Below are 20,440 nucleotides of genomic sequence, written 5' to 3' on the forward strand. Positions count from 1 at the left end.
CTACTCTATTAGCAGCCAAAAAGAAGTGACTTTCGAATTAGAACAGCAAACGTTTGATGACAAGGCGGCAGGTCAGCTGAATCCTCCACCAGAAAACAGGTCTGGTGTGTCATACACGGCATTATTGAAAGTACGTATGTCGTAAGATAGGCATCTTTTATCGACTCACCTAATTTGTTCGCATTATGAGTGAGTGAGTGAGTGAGGTATGCCACCTTGCTCGATTAAGTATTGGTATGAATGTGAGTGTGATTACGCCCAAGGAAATCAAGAAGACAAAATAGTGTGTCCCATAAGCTGCAACGAATTAACGCGACAGTTTCACGATCACACAGCATCTCTGTGCTCTGTCAAAGAAAACGTTTTTAACGTTTTTGAAGCTGCGTTCCGTATTCATACCATTTGGTGTATATTCTGTTGCCAAGACTGCCGAAAGAGAACAAACATTTCAAAGAACGAACGGACAATTCTTAATGTCTTTGAAAAAATAAAAAATAAAATAAAAGTGGCACTGGGGAGTTTTGAACAAGACTCGTCCGCTTTGCAGTTCCACGAAGTGATTTTTCTTTTCCGCACAGTTCGGTACATCTTCTTCCTGTTTTCATGCTTGATCAGTGTTCTCTGTTCAGTTTTTGACGGGCTATCCATTGGGTCATCTTACCAATAAATCTAAGGGGACTGTGATGGGAAGTTTCCTTCGTGAGTACAGGCACAGTGATCTTTGGTTGTCAGTAGCGTTGTTGTTTCAGTAAGCATTCTAAGCAAGTGAGAGAGTCAGATGTTTGCTGTGTTACTGAGCGGATGGAAATGGCTTGAAGAGCACAGAGATAAAGATGTAGAGATGGATGAATTGTGAATTACGATTTAGCTATCATTATTTGTACTAGTGAAGATTATCAGATAATGTTTTTTCTGCACTGCTTGCTTGCGCGTAGTTACGTGTTTCATTAACGAAAAGTTTTGAATGCCATTTTTCTGTACTAGTTTGCGTTAGTCAGTTCATTTTCCAAACGAGAATAAGTAAAGTTTTCTATTCATATAGCCTGCACTCTATTATCATTTTCAGTGGTTAGTTTCGTATCGGAGAAATGTTTCTTACAAAAATCAGTTTTGCAAAGATGACTATAATAGTCAGGCAATGCGTTTTTCTGTAATGCAGTTGTTTAAAGATTAGTTTTCCTTCAGGCATGTAGGAAGTTCGTTTCACCATCGTCTCCTCCCGAAAGAATTTCGTATTTTATGATTGTGTGTGTCGCTGCATCGCACTTCGCGGAACACAGTGGCCGAAGCTCAGACATGAACTCCTTGCAGTAGTTACACGTCCTTGTATTGCACTTACGCTAGACTTTCCTGGTATTTAGCTTGCTTTCTGTTGCGCTTCATATTTTATGTTCATCACTTCGGGCTGCGTTAAGTATCTGTTGTCACAGGTAATTTCACAAAAAAATTAGTACGGGCAGTTACAGTACAGTAAGGCACAGTGAAATCATTCATAGTTGGGTGTCACTTTTCAAAATTATTAGATTCAGTATACGTAAAGTTCAGTTAGGATTACAATTCTTGTCAGTATTCCCACGGGGCAGTGTTGTATTCACATGCGTGTTATTCAGTGTTTAGAAATTTTAACAGTTAGTTCTGAGTAAGTAAATTTACCGGGCATTTTTGTAGAAAGATTTTGGTTATTTGTTCCTTCAAGATCCAGTTGGTACTTCATGTAATATTTTTACTCTCTTAGCTTTTGTGTTGGACTATGCATGTCACGCATTGTGACGTCACGCATTATAGTACCTATACTGAAAAATTTGTTTAATGTTTCTTTCCTAATCACTTTCGGAAAGTTAATTAAAAATACCACTACACAAGTTAAATTTGGACGACTCACCTTATCAGATTGTGTTTTCGTAGTTACAGCCCTTGCATTGTTCAGGACAACAATATGGATACACGAGTTACAAGGAATAGCGGTTCACTTTCCTCCAGTTTCGGTTCACAAAAGTAAACATGAGAAACGTTACACTTTTATTAATAGTGCAACCAACATAAACTTGAAACTGTTTGTTGTACCCAAACCGTGATTTCCCCACTAAAATTTCTTCCGCTCACACTTCCCCCCATTACCAAATTGACCATTTCTTGATGCCACAGGACTTTTCTGCCATCGATCCTTTGTTAGCTAAATTGAGCCATACATTTCTTTGGCGTTAGATTCTATTCAGCGCCGCCTCATTTGTTACCAGTTATCAACACGCAGCAACGAGAGATTTTGTGGTCACATTCCTGAGGACAGCGGTTATACTCCTGAATTACGTGTGTAAATGTATTTATTTAACATTCTTCTTTCAACACAGTGCGAGAGAAGCGAATGCGAAATGTCAGTGAATGGCCTGAGTACAGGAGGAATGGAAGAAGTTTACCAAAAGTTAGTGCTTATAGGCACTGAATTCAGAAGTAAGGGAAGAAACCTGAGAGATTTAGGGAGTTTATGGAAAGTCTACTCAAGAGTAACTGCACAGCTGCGTAATACGGTGAAGAAGACAAACGGAGAAATAGAGCATTATACTGAACGCCCAGAGTTTGGCAGAGCATTGAGGGATCAAACTTTGCAGCTGTAAATAATGGATATCTCTATGAAAAATGTTTGATGAAATGGTCTGGAACTGCAAAGTTATTCCAAAGCTTGTGAAACGTAAGAGACGTCTTGGGGCAATAGACAAATATTTGTGCGATGCTCCAGTGGTCTGGTAGGAAAAATTCGTGCTTACAATACTGGACAGAATAACAGCTGATAATTTCCGTAAATATCAAACGACCAGCTTCAAATCTTTTTCAGCCTCTTTGTTCAACAGAATGACGTACAGAGCACACAGACAAAATTATCATTTATTTCTGCTTCAGAAAAGAGGCAGATATGCACAGAGATTCTGGTTTCATACTTGCTAAAACCTTGTAGAAAAACAAGGGTAAACACGCAGGATACACGGCCTGCGACGGCTTTCTTTGTTGGACACTTGTGGGCAGTGGCGCTGGTGTCTCGAAAGTTTCGACTTGACGGCAGGTAGCAGCGATCCCAGCGTCACGAATGCTGCAGTTCGGAGACCGTACCGATATCACCACTGTCCGTGTATTAGGAACAGAAATGACACTTTTATCCTAAGACAATAACGACATTGAAAGAACCACAATTGCCGGTCGGAGTGGCCGTGCGGTTTTAGACGCTACAGTCTGGAGCCGAGCGACCGCTACGGTTGCAGGTTCGAATCCTGCCTCGGGCATGGATGTGTGTGATGTTCTTAGGTTAGTTAGGTTTAATTAGTTCTAAGTTCTAGGTGACTGATGACCTCAAATGGTTGAAATGGCTCTGAGCACTATGCGACTTAACTTCTGAGGTCATCAGTCGCCTAGAACGTAGAACTAATTAAACCTAACTAACCTAAGGACATCACACACATCCATGCCCGAGGCAGGATTCGAACCTGCGACCGTAGCAGTCGCGCGGTTCCGGACTGCGCGCCTAGAACCGCTAGACCACCGCGGCCGGCTGCTAATGTTTACTTTATCCATCTCGTCCCCGAGTTTTACTCAGCAATGTGTAATTTAGTGAAATATGCTTGCACATGCGCATTCGGGAGGACGACGGTTCAATCCCGTCTCCGGCCATCCTGATTTAGGTTTTCCGTGATTTCCCTAAATCGCTTCAGGCAAATGCCGGTATGGTTCCTTTGAAAGGGCACGGCCGATTTCCTTCCCCATCCTTCCCTCACCCCGAGCTTGCGCTCCGTCTCTAATGACCTCGTTGTCGACGGGACGTTAAACACTAATCTCCTCCTCCTATGCTTGCACATGTAAGTATTTAAAGTCGGAGTATAGGGGTCCTTATTGTCTATTAAATTTACCACGTCTAATATTCAAACGATCATTAGATGATCTCTGGAAACGTGTCTGGAGCAGCATGTTCACTCTTGTATTTGCTGACGGGTATTCGTTCCGTGTGTCTGCGCAGAATCTCGTGATCCGGAACGACACGCAGACGTTCCAGTGGTGGGTGGATCCCCCGGTGCAGCCGCTGGTGCGAGTCTACATCTTCAACTACAGCAACGCGGTCGAGTTCGAAGCCGGGAATGCTGAGAAGCTGCGTGTCAACGAAGTGGGGCCTTTCGCGTTCAGGTAAGCTGACGACACATTCTAACTACTCAGATTTCCGTAGCCTGCATGCGTAATACACTACGTCCAAGATTGTTCCAACACTCTGGCCAATGTTTTCTTCTAGTTACTCTACAGCCTTAGGATTACTTGCGTACAGTTTGGGTATATTTAATGTTCCTGCAGTTGAAAGCGCAAGCAGACATGCTTGGTGAAAGGCGGCTACACACCTTTACTAAATGGACAGTCTCCTGTGAACTCTTCGCGAATTTAACACAGCTGTAGACGAGTGTAGCTGCACCTTGCTGGAAAACTCAGTACTGCCTTTAATTTTCCTTTAATAGAGAGTAGAAATACTTGAAAATTTGAAGATGCACCTCTGTATCGACAGTAGTTGTAAAACATATTGGGCCGATAATTCGCCTGCCAGAAACCGCGCAGCAACTCTAATTTTCTTTCTTTAAATCGTGAAGAAGATCTGGTGTACAATGTGTGGCTTTTCAGTGACCCCAGCGTCGATTAGTCTGTCCATTCACATGGGTGCAAAGGTGAAACCCTGCTTCATCACGTATAAAATACAGTAGCAGGCACAATTCGCCATCCACAGTCTTTCTAAGAAAATACTCGCAATACCTAACCTTCTCTCTCAGTTCGAAGTGATGCCTGAACACATGTATCGCGATAGGGTTTCATGTGCAAGGATTTAGTACGTTTATCGCCATTCTGTTGCGAAAGCTGCCGGACAGTTCATTTTCGTATTTGATGACAAAACTACGGTTTTCAGATTATGAAATTCAGATTTATTGTAATAGATAGAGATGTACGACCTCGGATGGCCTAAGTCGCGACAGCTTGCGGGAAATCTTGGTTAGAGTTCCGGTTCCGCACAAATTTTCGCCTGTTACTTTAGGTAGTACATCTGTACATATGGCAGTTAATTTGTATTCAGACTAGCTTTAATTTCCTGCAAAATGCATGCAATTAGTTCCGGAGTTAGAACGACAGCTCGCGGTTACGCTTGGATTTAGAGATATCGCCATTGAGCCACCACTTTATCAACTTCTGAATACTAATTTTTGTAGGAATACTGGAGCTCTGGAATTGTTTAAGGATAATTTCGCGAGTCAAATGAACAACAGCAGATATAAGCTTTAACTATAGACGCGTAATCCAGCATTCGTTACTCGAAAAACTGGAAGAACGAGGAAAATAAACTCGAAGTAGCTGAAAGCAACCAGCAACAAACGAAGCGGCGACAAAATAATAACCACGCCCGTTATGTGATTGTAGATGAGGTGTGTGAGAAACTGTAAAATCACAACTAGTTTGTTGCTGAGCGTTGGCGCTTTTATTTTGGACGCACTATAGGTAGGATACAGACGGATCAGGCGAGAAGAAAGTGAGCCTTCTTAGTATAACGCGGTTGTTGGTATTTATAGGAACAGGATCGAGGTCTGCCGAAACAGTACATAGAAGTGGCATCTAAGGGCATACATTTAAAACAGGTTCGTAGAATGTATGAGTATGTATCGGTAAGAGATAGAGGTTATCGCACGTAGAAATAGAGAAATGGCATAAAGTGAGAAAGCAATTATATGGGAATAGGTGAAAAGTGTCTTTTGTCATCTGTGTTCAGACTGGTTTGATGCGGATCTTGTGTCCAACCTGTTCATCTCACGTTAGAGTAGCACTTGCACGCCATGTCCTCAGTTATTTGTCGGATATATTCCAATGTATCTTCCACTACAATTGTTAAACTCTACTTTCTTAACGCCTATTATGTCATCCTACCTTTCTTGTCGTTGTTAACCAAATGTTACTTTCTTCTCCTGTTCTGTAGCGAATCTCTTCATTCTCTATCTTACCAGTCTACCTAATTCTCAACATCCTTCTATTGCACCACATACCGCCTAGATTTAAAAAATTGCTCTGAGCACTATGGGACTTAACATCTGTGGTCATCAGTCCCCTAGAACTTAGAACTACTTAAACCTAACTAAGCTAAGGACATCACACACATCCATGCCCGAAGCAGGATTGGAACCTGTGACCGTAGCGGTCGCGCGGTTCCAGACTGTAGCGCCTAGAACCGCTCGGCCACCCCGGCCGGCATCGCCTAGATTCTCTTGTTTTCTAGTTCTCCCACAGTCCATGATTAATTTCCATACAATGCTGTGCTCCAAACGTACATTCTCAAAAATTTCTTCCTCAGATTAAGGCCGATTTTTGATATCACTTTTTGATATGTTTTAACAAGGAATGCCCTTATCGCCTGCGTTAATCTGTCTTCTGTCCTCCTCGCTTCGTCCGCCATACTTTATTTAGCTTCTAAGACAGCAGAACTCCTTTATTTGATACACTTTTTCGTCACCAGTTTTCCTGTTAGTCTATCGCTGGTCCTATTTCTGTTACTTCTATTTATTTTATTCTTTCCTCGGTATAATTTCAAACTATTTTCTGTACTCATTAGACTGGTAATTCCATTCAGCACGTCCTACAATAATTTTTCTTAACTTTGCCTGAGAATAGGTATCGCATAGAATCTTTTCGTTGATACCTTTCCATCATAAAATTAACTCCCATCTCTGACTTTTTCTTTTGTTTCCGACACTGCTTCTTAGATTGATCGATAGACTGAAAAGTGGTGGCGAAAGACTGCATTCCTGTCCTACAGTTTTTAACCCGAACACTTGCCTCTTATTCTTTTTTTCTTTCTTTCTTGTTTTTCCGTATGGTTTTTATTGATATTCTGTGTTACCCGTCTTTCACTCTTATTTTTCTAAGAATCTCGAACATACTAACCGTACGTATCTTGATTTTTCTTCTGTCTTCCTTCCATTACCAATCGCAACGCCAGAACTGCCTGTGTGGTGCATTTATCTTTCCTAAGGCCAAACTGTTTCTCATCTAACAGATTCGCAATTTTCTTTTCCATTCTGTGTTATTGTCAGCAGCTTGAATGCATGATTCGTTAACCAGATTCTGCGATAGTTTTCGCCGTTATCTGTCCTTGATACCTTTAGGGGTTTTGCGAAAGTCTGATGGTGTAACTCCAGTCTCATAGATTCTACAAACCAATTTGGGTGTACTGGTGCAGAATGCAAGGGTAATAGAGAGAGAGAGAGAGAGAGAGAGAGAGAGAGAGAGAGAGAGAGAGAGAGAGAGAGAGATGCTGTCGTTGCTCGCTCATTCTAAATTACGAAAGTTTTAAAGGTAAATTTGCCCTCGAGATTGGTTTTAAGGCCGCAGTGGTTCATTAGAAATAATCCTATTAGGCATGCATGCTCTTGCCCTCCTGCGACCTCTGAACAGATTGACGCAGCTAGCTCTACGTGGACCCTTAATTTATAGTGGACTTGAATCCATTCTTCGGTACGGTACTTTTTACAAGTACATATCATGACCTGAGGTGAAGCGACAGCAAAATTCCTAGGACAGACTGTTCATTGAATCACAATATTTTGTATTTGTAGTTAGATACTTACCCACTTTACCACCGAGCCACACAACTAATCTGGGGATATTAATTGGTTTTTGTAACTGAAATGGTTGTCAAATCAAATTATTTTATTCCTGTAGCAGTAAGAGTCCGTCGTGGTCTAGCGAGGAGAGCACTAGACTGACTGTGGAGGTCCTGGGTTCAGTATTGGGTACGCTCTTAGCCAGCTATCAAATGAGTACCGATGGTCTTTCCTGGTGGTAAAAGGCAACCAAATCGATGGGTCGTCTACCCTCCCCCTCCTAGTGCCGTTCCGAAGAAAAGTTGCACTCTACCTACAGTGGTCAGTAGGCCGGTCACGAGTTTTACCTTTTTCCTGTAACGATTTGTAGACGTGGCAATCGGTTCAAAACAAAAGAATGGATAATTAACAACTTAGTAACCAGAAAGAAATGTGAATGGTGTTGTGACTTGGCAAGACAGCCAAGCCACTATGAGGTGAAGCCGAAAGGCACGCGTTTAAGCTCACGCAGGCTGGCGTGAGGTCTGGAACAGTTAAAGGAGTTGAGTCTAGTAAATAAAGTACGAAGCTGCTGGAATACTTAACTTTAATCCATAAGTGGTGAACATAGCTGTTGACGGTACATGCATCACAAGATAAATAGCAATTGATAATGGCGCCTTGCTAGGTCGTAGCAAATGACGTAGCTGAAGGCTATGCTAACTATCGTCTCGGCAAATGAGAGCGCAATTTGTCAGTGAACCATCGCTAGCAAAGTCGGCTGTACAACTGGGGCGAGTGCTAGGAAGTCTCTCTAGACCTGCCGTGTGGCGGCGCTCGGTCTGCAATCACTGACAGTGACGACACGCGGGTCCGACGTATACTAACGGACCGCGGCCGATTTAAAGGCTACCACCTAGCAAGTGTGGTGTCTGGCGGTGACACCACAAATGGTGTGATTAACAGTCATTGAAGAATCAAGAAAGAAGACAGTAAATCAGATTAGAAGAATTGTCTGAACATAGTAAACGGAAAAATTGTCATATTGGGTTCAAATGAATGGAATAAATTTGGGAATATTAACAGTGAAATTAGGACAGGCTTGAAGCTGTCCCACGAAACCCTTCAAATTGCTAAATTTTCATAAGATAAATCGTTGTCGGCGTAAATAACGTCAGAAGCCGATACAAAGATGCAAATTTTGCGCCAACATAATGATCAACTGCAGTAACCTTTACGAAAGGCAATTAGTGGACGTTTGACGTAAGCTAATTTACTCGGTGCAGCTATCACATTTGAAACGATATTAATATAAATTACCGCCGGCCGGGGTGGCCGAACGCTTCTAGGCGCTACAGTTTGGAACCGCGCAACCTCTACGGTCGCAGGTTCGAATCCTGCCTCGGGCATGGATGTGTGTGATGTGCTTAGGTTAGTTAGGTTTAAGTAGTTCTTCGTTCTAGGGGACTGATGACCTCAGAAGTTAAGTCCCATAGTGCTCAGAGCCATTTGAGCCATTTGAACCATTTGTAAATTACCAACTCGAACAGTATAGGCTATCTAACCTCGTTATAAAATATTGCATATCTTGATACAAACACTATTACACAAAATTCACATCCGTAGCCCGTTCGTTAGTAACTCGGATTCATGATCGAAATCGCTTGCCTGGTGCTTGCGGAGACTGATTCACACAAAGCCGATCTACCTGTTACTCCAGTTTCTCCGCATAAGTGGGATTGAGAACGCTGTAAATAACTGCAGGTTGGTATTAAATCCAAAGACCGCATTCTGGCTGCTCAGGATATGTACTTACGTGCACGCTACGCCACACACGAATACATGTGGTGGACAAATATATGCAAAAACTAAAAACACACATTGTCAAGCCTAGAACGGTGTAGCAAAACTATTGGCATTCAAAACAGCTTTCAGACGTCTCGGAATGGATAAAGAAACGTCCTGTCCGGTTTTCGAGGAAAACGTATACCTTTCCTCGAGCAAAATAGTGGCACGCTCAGGTAACGACGATGGAGGTGGATACAGGTAATGCTCCCCTCTCTCCAAAACAGACCACAGAGGCTCAGTAACACTAATTGATATCGCCGACTGTGGTGGCCAGAGGAGGTATGAAAATTCATCTTCGTGCTTACAAAACCAGTCCTGGACGATGCGAGGTGTTTGTGTTCCTAGGCTACAGAACCCCTGTTCACAGTGTCGTCATTGGGAACAAACATTGTACAATGGGATGGATCACGCAATACCTGGCAATAATGCTACCATGCAGGGTACGTGTGGGACCCATGGAGTACCCCGATTACGCTGCCCTAATGATCACGAGCCCTCGTCATGTTTCGCTCGTGGAACCCAACTCGGCCAGAAAGAGTCTGTAACAAGACTCATCCGACCAAATTACTTTCTTCCATTGCTACATAGTCCAGGTTTTATGGTTCCGGCACGACGTTTTCCTGTTACGAACATTTGGATCACTGATGAGTGGTTCTGCAATTCTACCTCACTCCACAATTCCCACCTTCTGGAGCTCCCGTCATATTGTTTTGGTGCTGACAGATTTCGCGAGTGCGATATTCAGTTCTGGGTTGAGTTTTGCAGTAGTCGTCTGCTTCATTTTCGTCACAGTCCTGTTCAACGACCGTCTGTTACAATCATTCAACACACGGTTTCGTCTGTGTTGTGTCTTGGTGAATTTTGTTCCTCTTTCCCGCTACGTGATATAAACCTTAGAAGTCTGTTGGAACACCGAACACTTCTGCTATCTTGGTTGCGGAAGTATCAACAATTCGCCCACGTTGGAAGTCACTTGGCTTCGACATAGTGCTTTCACGACTACACAGAGAACGATTCTGACCACGACTGACACCTGGAACGTGTTCAGTTCATTCCACATGCGCCGTTCGTGGTCAAATACAAAAGCGCAAACTGCAGGCCTTGCTAGCATCTGCATTTATGTCCAAGCAAGCATTTCTCACGATGTTTCCATACTTCTACCTATCGAAAGAGGATCATAGTCTAAGAAGAAACTCAATGTCAATGAAACCATCATCAGTCTAATCATGGAAATTAAATTACTTTTAGATCACCGCAGTCCATTACAATGATTACCAGTTTCGGTCTGTACACCATATGGGCCTACACATATCGAACATATTATAAAATTATACATTGTCGTGTTGGAAGTCAGATCCGGAAGCTGGAGAGATCTGTAGAGATTGAATGAGAGTCCCTAGCCGTTTTGTCCACCAACCTGTCGTCTTCTAAAGTTGTGTCCCCAGCGCAGAAGACAGCTTTTCTGTCGTGAGATCTTCTTGGGCGGAGCCTGTTATAATCTCATCTCGAACTTGAACCTGGTTTTTTTTTTAAATACACCACTTGTCCAGGTTAGTCTCTGCAGCACTGACAATGATGGTACGGGTCCCATTAATGTTTCCTGTTTATATACTAAAATATCACTTTTGCACTGTTTTCTACAACACTCGACATAGCTTTCTTCATAGTACGGTAACTTTTCTGACAACTTCCGCTATAGAGTACGACATGTCCGCCCGAAACGGAGATACACGTCCGGCTCTGGAGAACACCCGAAACAGTCTGACTAGCGCAGCCAAAGTACTTCGTCTCCCAGGCGCGCCAGCGCGACCCGAAGGTGTCCGAAGCACTTCGGTTGCAATATCGTTACACTTACGTTTCTCGTAACTAATGACATTTAATAAACAGATACGGTAGACTCGTATGGAAACCATGAGAGATTGTCATACTGAAAACTGAGTTAAAGACAATGAAATGAAATGTCATGGCCGGCCGGAGTGGCCGTGCGGTTCTAGACGCTACAGTCTGGAGCCGAGCGACCGCTACGGTCGCAGGTTCGAATCCTGCCTCGGGAATGGATGTGTGTGGTGTCCTTAGGTTAGTTACGTTTAATTAGTTCTAGGTTCTAGGCGACTGATGACCTCAGAAGTTAAGTCCCATAGTGCTCAGAGCCATTTGAACCTTTGAAATGTCATGTGGCTAGGGCCTCCCGTCAGGTAGACCGATCGCCAGGTGCAAGTCTTTTGAGTTGACGCCACTTCGGTGACTTGTGCGTCGACAATGAAAAGTACACAAATAATTAATAAGAGAAATTAGGTGTTTTGGCGCCTGACACCCGAATGGGCCGACCAATCAGAAGGAAGTTCAGTACAATTGGCGGACTCTCCCACGGGAATGATACACACTGTACCATCTGCTGCTTGTACCTCACTCCATTTTTGTACCATATGCTACATCACGTGTATCAAGCTGCATCGAGGCGAGCTTCTAGCAAGATAAAATACTGGCTGCCACAGCCAGGAATATCACAATATCATGACTGTGACTGCTTACTGTGTGTGTGACGCACTGAACTCACAGGAGTGGTGTGTGTGGGTCAACTCATGTGCAGATCGAAACTATTGGTCAACGTAATCAGTTTCGATGAAATGGACGGCAAGTAATTTAAATAAAGAATTTAGTGGCAGATGAAAGTAAATTTTGCGCTAGTAGTATTACCCGAGAGAAAGGAAACAATAAACTGCAGTTAAGGACAATTCAGTGCCCTAATGGACGATGGAGCCAATGTAGTCACTAGATATCGTCACTATATAACTTAAACATTAGCTGATTCTTCGCGAAAAGAACGGCAAGGAGTACCCATTGACTTCACACGCTCCTGTACTGGAATCCTACATCATTTGCTATTCAGCCGCTCGTCTGTATTGTCTCCACGTGCTTCATACGTGCGCGGCATTAATATCTCCCTTCGCTTTGCTTGCATCGCCTTCAGTCCGTGCGATCGCCAACACAGTACTCGATGAAGTCTTGAGACTATCAACAAACCGTTTACCTGGATTAAATTTCTTGTCAGCCTCCACGAGTCTATTGACACTGCTACAACCTACTGAGCAGTGACCTTTGTATCTAAATGGTGTAAAAATGTAAAAGTTACTATTTAATTACAATTGTAGACCCAATACTTCTAACACAACTATTTTTAAAAGACATGTACGTGTACGCAAAAAACGTACGCAGCGTCTAAAAGACGACATGTGAACAGCCTATCTAAATATTTCGTAATTTCGTGAACACATGGAAATGATTTTTTTTTTTTTTTTTTTTTTTTTTTTTTTTTTTTTTTTTTTTTTTTTTTTTTTTTTTTTGCATATTACGCTACAAACACTTCTGTTTTTGTTTTCGTTTCTAATAGAAAATTGGCATAACTAATGCCGGAGCAGTGCCGGGTTATCAGCTAGTTAAGTATAGGAACTGCTCAGTATAACTAGCACGGCGCAGTTAAATAAATTACATTTACGAAATAATTGTAATTTATTCGGTCGAAAATGAATGTTGTGCAGCTCGTCTTTCCTGCCGCAGTCACAACCCGTGCAACTAAGTCTCCTTCCGACTGTGTAGGTATCTCGAAGGCAGCCCTCACATAGCTCCACAAATCTCGAAGCCCTAGAAAAAGTGATCATCCATAATCAGTGCTCCGCTCTAAAATTTAATTCACGACTTGGGATAGTTTATTATGCTGCATTCACTTTTAAAGACACCTGTTCGATTTGGTTGATCAGAATCCAGTGATATTTCAATTATGTGTAACATTACTCAGAGTATATGTTGTTCAGTACGGGAAGGAAAGGTCTGCAATGGTATTTTTATTTTACTGTCTCCTTTCACATGAAGTAGATTAATTACGGCATTATTCCAGTGTTGGAGACTTTTTTTTCTTTCAGACTTTCTAAAAATGATTTTGTAAACTCCTTTTACATTACCTTGCATCCAGCTTTTATAATTGTTGCACCTCCACGCATCATTCCTTTTTTTATCATGTCTATTCGCCACAAGACTAATCAAGCCAAAAACTTGAAAACTAAAGGACTCTTCTTTCCTGAGAAAGTAAAGAGGTTGCCGAATTTGAAGTGTAGGGGATCTGCTCTACAAGAGCATAAAATTCCTGCTGTTTCACTGGTATGTCTTTCCCTCACCGGGTTATGTAAAACCGTCACAGAAACAAGTTTTATTGCGAGACATGCCGGTTAGATGACAATTCATCTCCGCATTCCTTCATCGCACTGATTATTGCTCCACTAATTACGAGCACATGCGACATACTGTTGGAGGCTACTCGAAGCAAGTACTCCTGGCGTGGAATCTGCACATTCCGTTACTGCGTTGTTTTCATCCACTGTCATCTTTTGCGTAGAAAAACCTCATTGCCCGAAAGCGTAACAGAAAATACCGTCACTATTTTGACTACAGTTCATTCAGCTCAGAATTTTATCTAAACTTTGATTAAATAAAATGCGATCCACGTCCCGTGGTCTCCGTTTACACACTGAAAAGCCAAAGAAACTGGTACACCTGACTGATATCGCATTGCGTCCCCTTGAGCACGCAGAAGTGCCGCAACACGACGTGACATGAACTCGAATAATGTCTGAAGTAATGCTGGAGGAAATTGACACATGAGTCCTACAGAGCTGCCCATAAATCCGCAAGAGTACGAGAGGGTGGAGATCTCTTCTGAACAGCACGTTGATGTTTTACCAGATTCCTGACATGCACGGTACACTCGTGAAATGATCGTTAGAGAAAATCCGCACTACCTCGGACATGCTGTGTCCCATCGCTCGTGCGTCGACCATAACACCACATCCAAACTCACTTAGCCGGCCGCGGTGGCCGTGCGGTTCTAGGCACTTCAGTCCGGAACCGCGTGACTGCTACGGTCGCAGGTTCGAATCCTGCCTGGGGCATGGATGTGTGTGATGTCCTTAGGTTAGTTAGGTTTAAGTAGTTCTAAGTTCTAGGGGACTGATGACCTCAGATGTTGAGTCCCATAGTGCTCAGAGCCATTTGAACCAACCAAACTCACTTAAATCTTGATGACCTGCATTGTAGCAGCAGTAACCGATCTAACAACTGCGTCAGACACTTGTCTTATATAGGCGTTGCAGACCGCAGCGCCGTATTCTGACTGTTTGCGTATCTTTGTATTTGAGTACGGATTCCTATACCAGTTTCTTCGGCGCTTCAGTGTAACACTGTAAACAGGAGAAAAGCAATAATTCGTGAGGCTACCCCGGCGATTTGCTGACATTTTTGAGTTGTCGGGTGTAGTGCAAGGAAGACGGCGATATGCACCAATACATCCGGCAACTTAAGAATGTCAACGATATTCTGTTTGAACCGCATTCAGGATCTCATGAAAAGAAAGTATAACAGTATAGCTTGTGTCAGGGGTAGTTAGAGAACATTTTTCCACGCAAGCAATATGTCATTTCATCGTTCCCTCAAACTCCCGTGTCCCTCTTATACTTCCACTCCTGTCAGTTTTCGCCACTACCTATGGTAGATCCCTGTATGCACTTCTTTCGCCGTCCCTCTCTGCTTGGCCCTTAACTGGCTCTGCACAGGTCAACGCACGCAGTACACTACTCGCAAAAATAGCCTAGGAGCGAGTTAAACGTGAAACAGGCGTCTGCGCAGTTTCAGCCACGTTATGCTTTGTTGACGTAGCGAGACAGGTGAAAATCTGCTTTTACGACGCTTCGGCCTGGCCTCTTACTAAGTCCATTTCCCAATTATTTTAGCGGACGTGTTCACTGCGGACATTGCCTTGTGCTAGATCGCGGTGTTCCTCTCTTCACGAGATATCGATTGCAGTTCTGAAGGTACACCGTTCCACTGACAAAATTTTGTTGAATTTTCTCTTTGTGAGAACCAGTGAAATAGAAAAAGATATTTGTCCCTTTCCGTAATGTTATTGGCCAAGAATGTTATTGTGCGTCTTGAAATTTTTGCGAAATATTGAAGGCAGCAATCTGATGCACGCGGGGAACATGTCATACATCGACTTGAAACTAACTGCGTTGTTCAGGTCAAGATACTCACGTAATCACCTTCCTGTAGATCACAATTGTACGTTAAGAGGAAAGAAAAAGGACGAGGACAGCGAAAAAAAACCTATGTTAAATGAACCATTTTTTTGTCGTAAATATATTTGTGGAACCAACAGTTGCTATGGAAAATCACTTAAGAACAGTTTGTTTTTGGTAGCGCCTTCTGCTATACTGACGAACTTCTAAATATAAATGAGACTATATATGCTTCTTGAGCGCTCAAAACGCAAAGCATGCTGCTCAGAAAACGTGGTTAAAACGTGGCATAGTGGCTCATCGGGTGGTCCCCTGTTCGATATGTCGGAGGAATACAACGTTACAAATAGGGTTTCCAATTAGAAATTATGAAATACTGGTCTGTTCTATCCTCGCAGCTTGGAAGTGGGGTCCACGTGCCATCGGATATTAAAGGGCCATTGAGTGGCATGTCGTAAATTACTATAGCGTACCCGTTTCTATTCCTCAGATTACAGCACCATCTGTGGCGAAAGGAAAAAATGTCAAACACAACTTACGTATATTTTGCCGTAGGATCGTAATTTGTAATAAAAAGCGGGGTTCCTATTGAAGATTTCAAAGTTGTCCTCCTCCCCCCTCCAATCACCCCGGGGATGGTATGGGGGATCGAGTGTAATAACATTGGAGGACTCCCCTCCGAGGCAAACAAATAGGAATTGTAACTTTTTTTTATCCGATGTGTAGATTGCAGGCAGAACATTTGATGTCAGGCACAAGGAACGCATGAGGGCCTGGAAGTATGGGACAAATCGCTCTGCATGAGCAGAACACCCAAGAGAACAATCACAAACCAACCCCTAGAGAATACGGCATGAAAATAGTTAAAATCAGCAATAAAAACACCTCCTAACCATACAAGAAAATTACCACACACAGAAAAGCAAAGCAGAAAAGAAAACCCTGTTGAATGACAAAGTTCACATCCCAAACAACTCATTGTTTACACTAACAGATAAAATAATAGAGTAACACTCCAACACAATATGATGATAATAATAGTAATATAATATAGTAGTAGTAGTAGTAGTAGTAACAATAATAATAGTAATAATAGTAATAATAAATCCCGTGGAGGCCCGGGAAAAGAATAGGCCTCCGGTATGTTCTGCCAGTCGTAAAAGGCGACGAAAAGAACAAACCACTAATAGGGCTAACCCCCCTTTTAGTGTGATTAGTTGGTTCAGGACAGAACTAAAGAAGCCTCGGACAAGCACCGTCATGGTCGAGGACGACGCTTGACCCCTATGCCCGCCCACAATGGTAACGACACTGCTAGCCAACTGGAAAATGATTCAAATCCAAATAGATGTGTTTTGCAGGCTATGCTTCCTGCAACCACCCTAGAAGGAAAACAGACAGAGGATGAGATGGTCAGATGAAGTTAATCGACACCTCATGTTCTGTTATTACCAAGCAACAAACCTAAGAACCAACACAACTGGATACAGATCACAAGTATACACAACATTTATTACCAGATACCCAGAATTAAAATTTTTAACAGAACAACGACTAGCTGATCAGATCCGTGTAATAATCAAAAATAACAGGTTACCCCAGTCAGAATTAGAAAACATTAAACAACAAGTACAACAAATACTGGAAAAAAATAATGTGCAGTCAGAAGAAGAAGAAAATACAGTAATGGACTCAAACATCCCAGAGCAAACAAACCAAGAACAACACGCATCAATTAAACAGTCAGAGGAAAACGAAATCTTAAGACAGCCACCAGAACAAGCACAAATAGAACACGAAGTGACACACATGTTAGATATAGAAGAAAAATTTCAGCTGACATATATAGAATACAAAGACACAAATACAGACATTAGACCATTCTTGCATAGACCACCAAATAACCCACAAGTCGAAACAACAATAAAAACTATCAACACAATAAAATAAATGAAAACACAACTATGGAAGAGTTATAACTACTGGTTTATATAGGAGCACTCACTACACTAAATATACACACTAGGCAGAGATCAGAACCAACCAACACACAGAAGAAACCCACAAAACCAGCATGGCAACACAGGCTACAGATCAGAATAGAAAAACTGAGAAAAGACATCGGACAGCTAACACAATTTATAAGAAATGAAATGTCAGAAAAAAAACGAAAAAGGTTTGGTAAAATCTCACAACAAGAAGTGATAGAGCAATTAGATGAAAAGCAGCAGAAATTACAAGCATTGGCCAAACGACTTAGGAGATACAAAAAAAGTGAAAATAGAAGGAAACAAAACCAAGCATTCAACACAAACCAAAAGAAATTTTACCAGACAATAGATAACACACACATTAAAATAGACAATCCACCAAACATAACAGACATGGAACACTTTTGGAGCAACATATGGTCTAACCCGGTACAACATAACAGGCATGCACGGTGGATACAAGCAGAAACAGATACGTACAAGATGATACCACAAATGCCTGAAGTGAAGTGATAAGTTTGCAACATGAAGTCACCCAAGCAATTAATTCTACTCACAATTGGAAAGCCCCTGGAAAAGATAAAATAGCAAATTTCTGCCTAAAGAAATTCACCTCAACACATTCACATCTAACTAAATTATTTAACAGTTACATTGCAGACCCATACACATTCCCTGATACACTTACACATGGAATAACCTATCTGAAACCTAAAGATCAAGCAGACACAGCAAACCCAGCTAAATATCGCCCCATAACATGCCTACCAACAATCTACAAAATATTAACTTTAGTCATTACACAGAAATTAATGACACATACAACACAGAACAAAATTATAAATGAAGAACAAAAAGGCTGTTGCAAAGGAGCACGAGGATGTAAAGAGCAACTGATAATAGATGCAGAGGTGACATATCAAGCTAAAACTAAACAAAGGTCGCTACACTATGCATACATTGATTACCAAAAAGCTTTTGATAGTGTACCCCACTCATGGTTACTACAAATATTGGAAATATACAAAGTAGATCCTAAATTGATACAGTTCCTAAACATAGTAATGAAAAATTGGAAAACCACACTTAATACCCAAACCAATCCAAATAATATCACATCACAGCCAATACAGATTAAGTGTGGAATATACCAAGGAGATTCATTAAGTCCTTTCTGGTTCTGCCTTGCTCTGAACCCACTATCCAACATGCTAAATAATACAAATTATGGATACAATATTACTGGAACATACCCAAACAAAATCACACATCTGCTATACATGGATGATCTAAAACTACTGGCAGCAACAAATCAACAACTCAACCAATTACTAAAGATAACAGAAGTATTCAGCAATGATATAAATATGGCTTTTGGAACAGACAAATGTAAGAAAAATAGCATAGTCAAGGGAAAATACACTAAACAAGAAGATTGCATATTGGATAACCACAGCGACTGCATAGAAGCGATGGAAAAAACAGATGCCTATAAATATCTAGGATACAGACAAAAAATAGGAATAGATAATACAAATATTAAAGAAGAACTAAAAAAAATACAGACAAAGACTAACAAAAATACTGAAAACAGAATTGACAGCAAGAAACAAGACAAAAGCTATAAATACTTACGCTATACCAATATTGACCTACTCATTTGGAGTAGTGAAATGGAGTAACACAGACCTAGAAGCACTCAATACACTTACATGATCACAATGCCACAAATATAGAATACATCACATACATTCAGCAACTGAAAGATTCACATTAAGCAGAAAGGAAGGAGGAAGGGGATTTATCGACATAAAAAACCTACATTATGGACAGGTAGACAATTTAAGAAAATTCTTTCTAGAACGAGCAGAAACTAACAAAATACACAAAGCAATCGCTCATATAAATACATCGGCTACACCACTGCAATTTCATAACCACTTCTACAACCCTTTAGATCACATAACATCAACAGATACGAAGAAAGTAAATGGGAAAAAGAAAACACTACATGGCAAGCACCCGTATCATCTAACACAGCCACACATCGATCAAGACGCATCCAACACATGGCTAAGAAAAGGCAATATATACAGTGAGACGGAAGGATTCATGATTGCAATACAGGATCAAACAATAAACACCAGATATTACAGCAAGCATATTATTAAAGATCCCAATACCACAACAGATAAATGCAGACTTTGCAAACAACAAATAGAAGCAGTAGATCACATCACAAGTGGATGTACAATACTAGCAAATACAGAATACCCCAGAAGGCATGACAATGTAGCAAAAATAATACATCAACAGCTTGCCTTACAACATAAACTTATAAAACAACATGTTCCCACATACAAGTATGCACCACAAAATGTACTGGAGAACGATGAATACAAATTATACTGGAACAGAACCATTATAACAGATAAAACAACACCACATAACAAACCTGACATCATACTCACCAATAAAAAGAAGAAATTAACACAACTAATCGAAATATTCATACCCAATACAACAAATATACAAAAGAAAACAGGAGAAAAAATTGAAAAATACATCCAACTGGCTGAGGAAGTCAAGGACATGTGGCATCAGGATAGAGTTGACATTATACCAATTATACTATCAACTACAGGAGTCATACCACACAATATCCACCAGTACATCAATGCAATACAGCTACATCCAAACTTATATATACAACTACAGAAATATGTAATTATTGATACATGTTCAATTATCCGAAAGTTCCTAAATGCAATATAACACATACCATACAGTCAAAAGGAAGTGACGCTTGATCAAGGTCCGCGTCACTTTCCATTTTTAACCAGACCTAAGATCTGAGAAAGGAAAGAAGATGATAATAATAATAATAATAATAATAATAATAATAATAATAATAATAATAATAATAATAATAATACCACTCAACCCTTTTCAACTC

General features: G+C 41.2%; 1 protein-coding gene across 1 annotated transcript in view; it reads left to right on the forward strand.

Moving 5' to 3' along the window:
• The window catches only part of LOC124544709 (lysosome membrane protein 2-like), a 392,218-nt gene that overhangs the window by 254,604 nt on the left and 117,174 nt on the right, over positions 1 to 20,440 (forward strand). The window contains exon 3 of the mRNA XM_047123353.1: positions 4,001 to 4,164. Coding sequence (XP_046979309.1) covers positions 4,001 to 4,164 — 164 coding nt within the window. The remainder of the gene's footprint in view (positions 1 to 4,000; positions 4,165 to 20,440) is intronic.

This window comes from Schistocerca americana, chromosome 8 (assembly GCF_021461395.2).
Source record: "Schistocerca americana isolate TAMUIC-IGC-003095 chromosome 8, iqSchAmer2.1, whole genome shotgun sequence".
Lineage (NCBI taxonomy): Eukaryota > Metazoa > Arthropoda > Insecta > Orthoptera > Acrididae > Schistocerca > Schistocerca americana.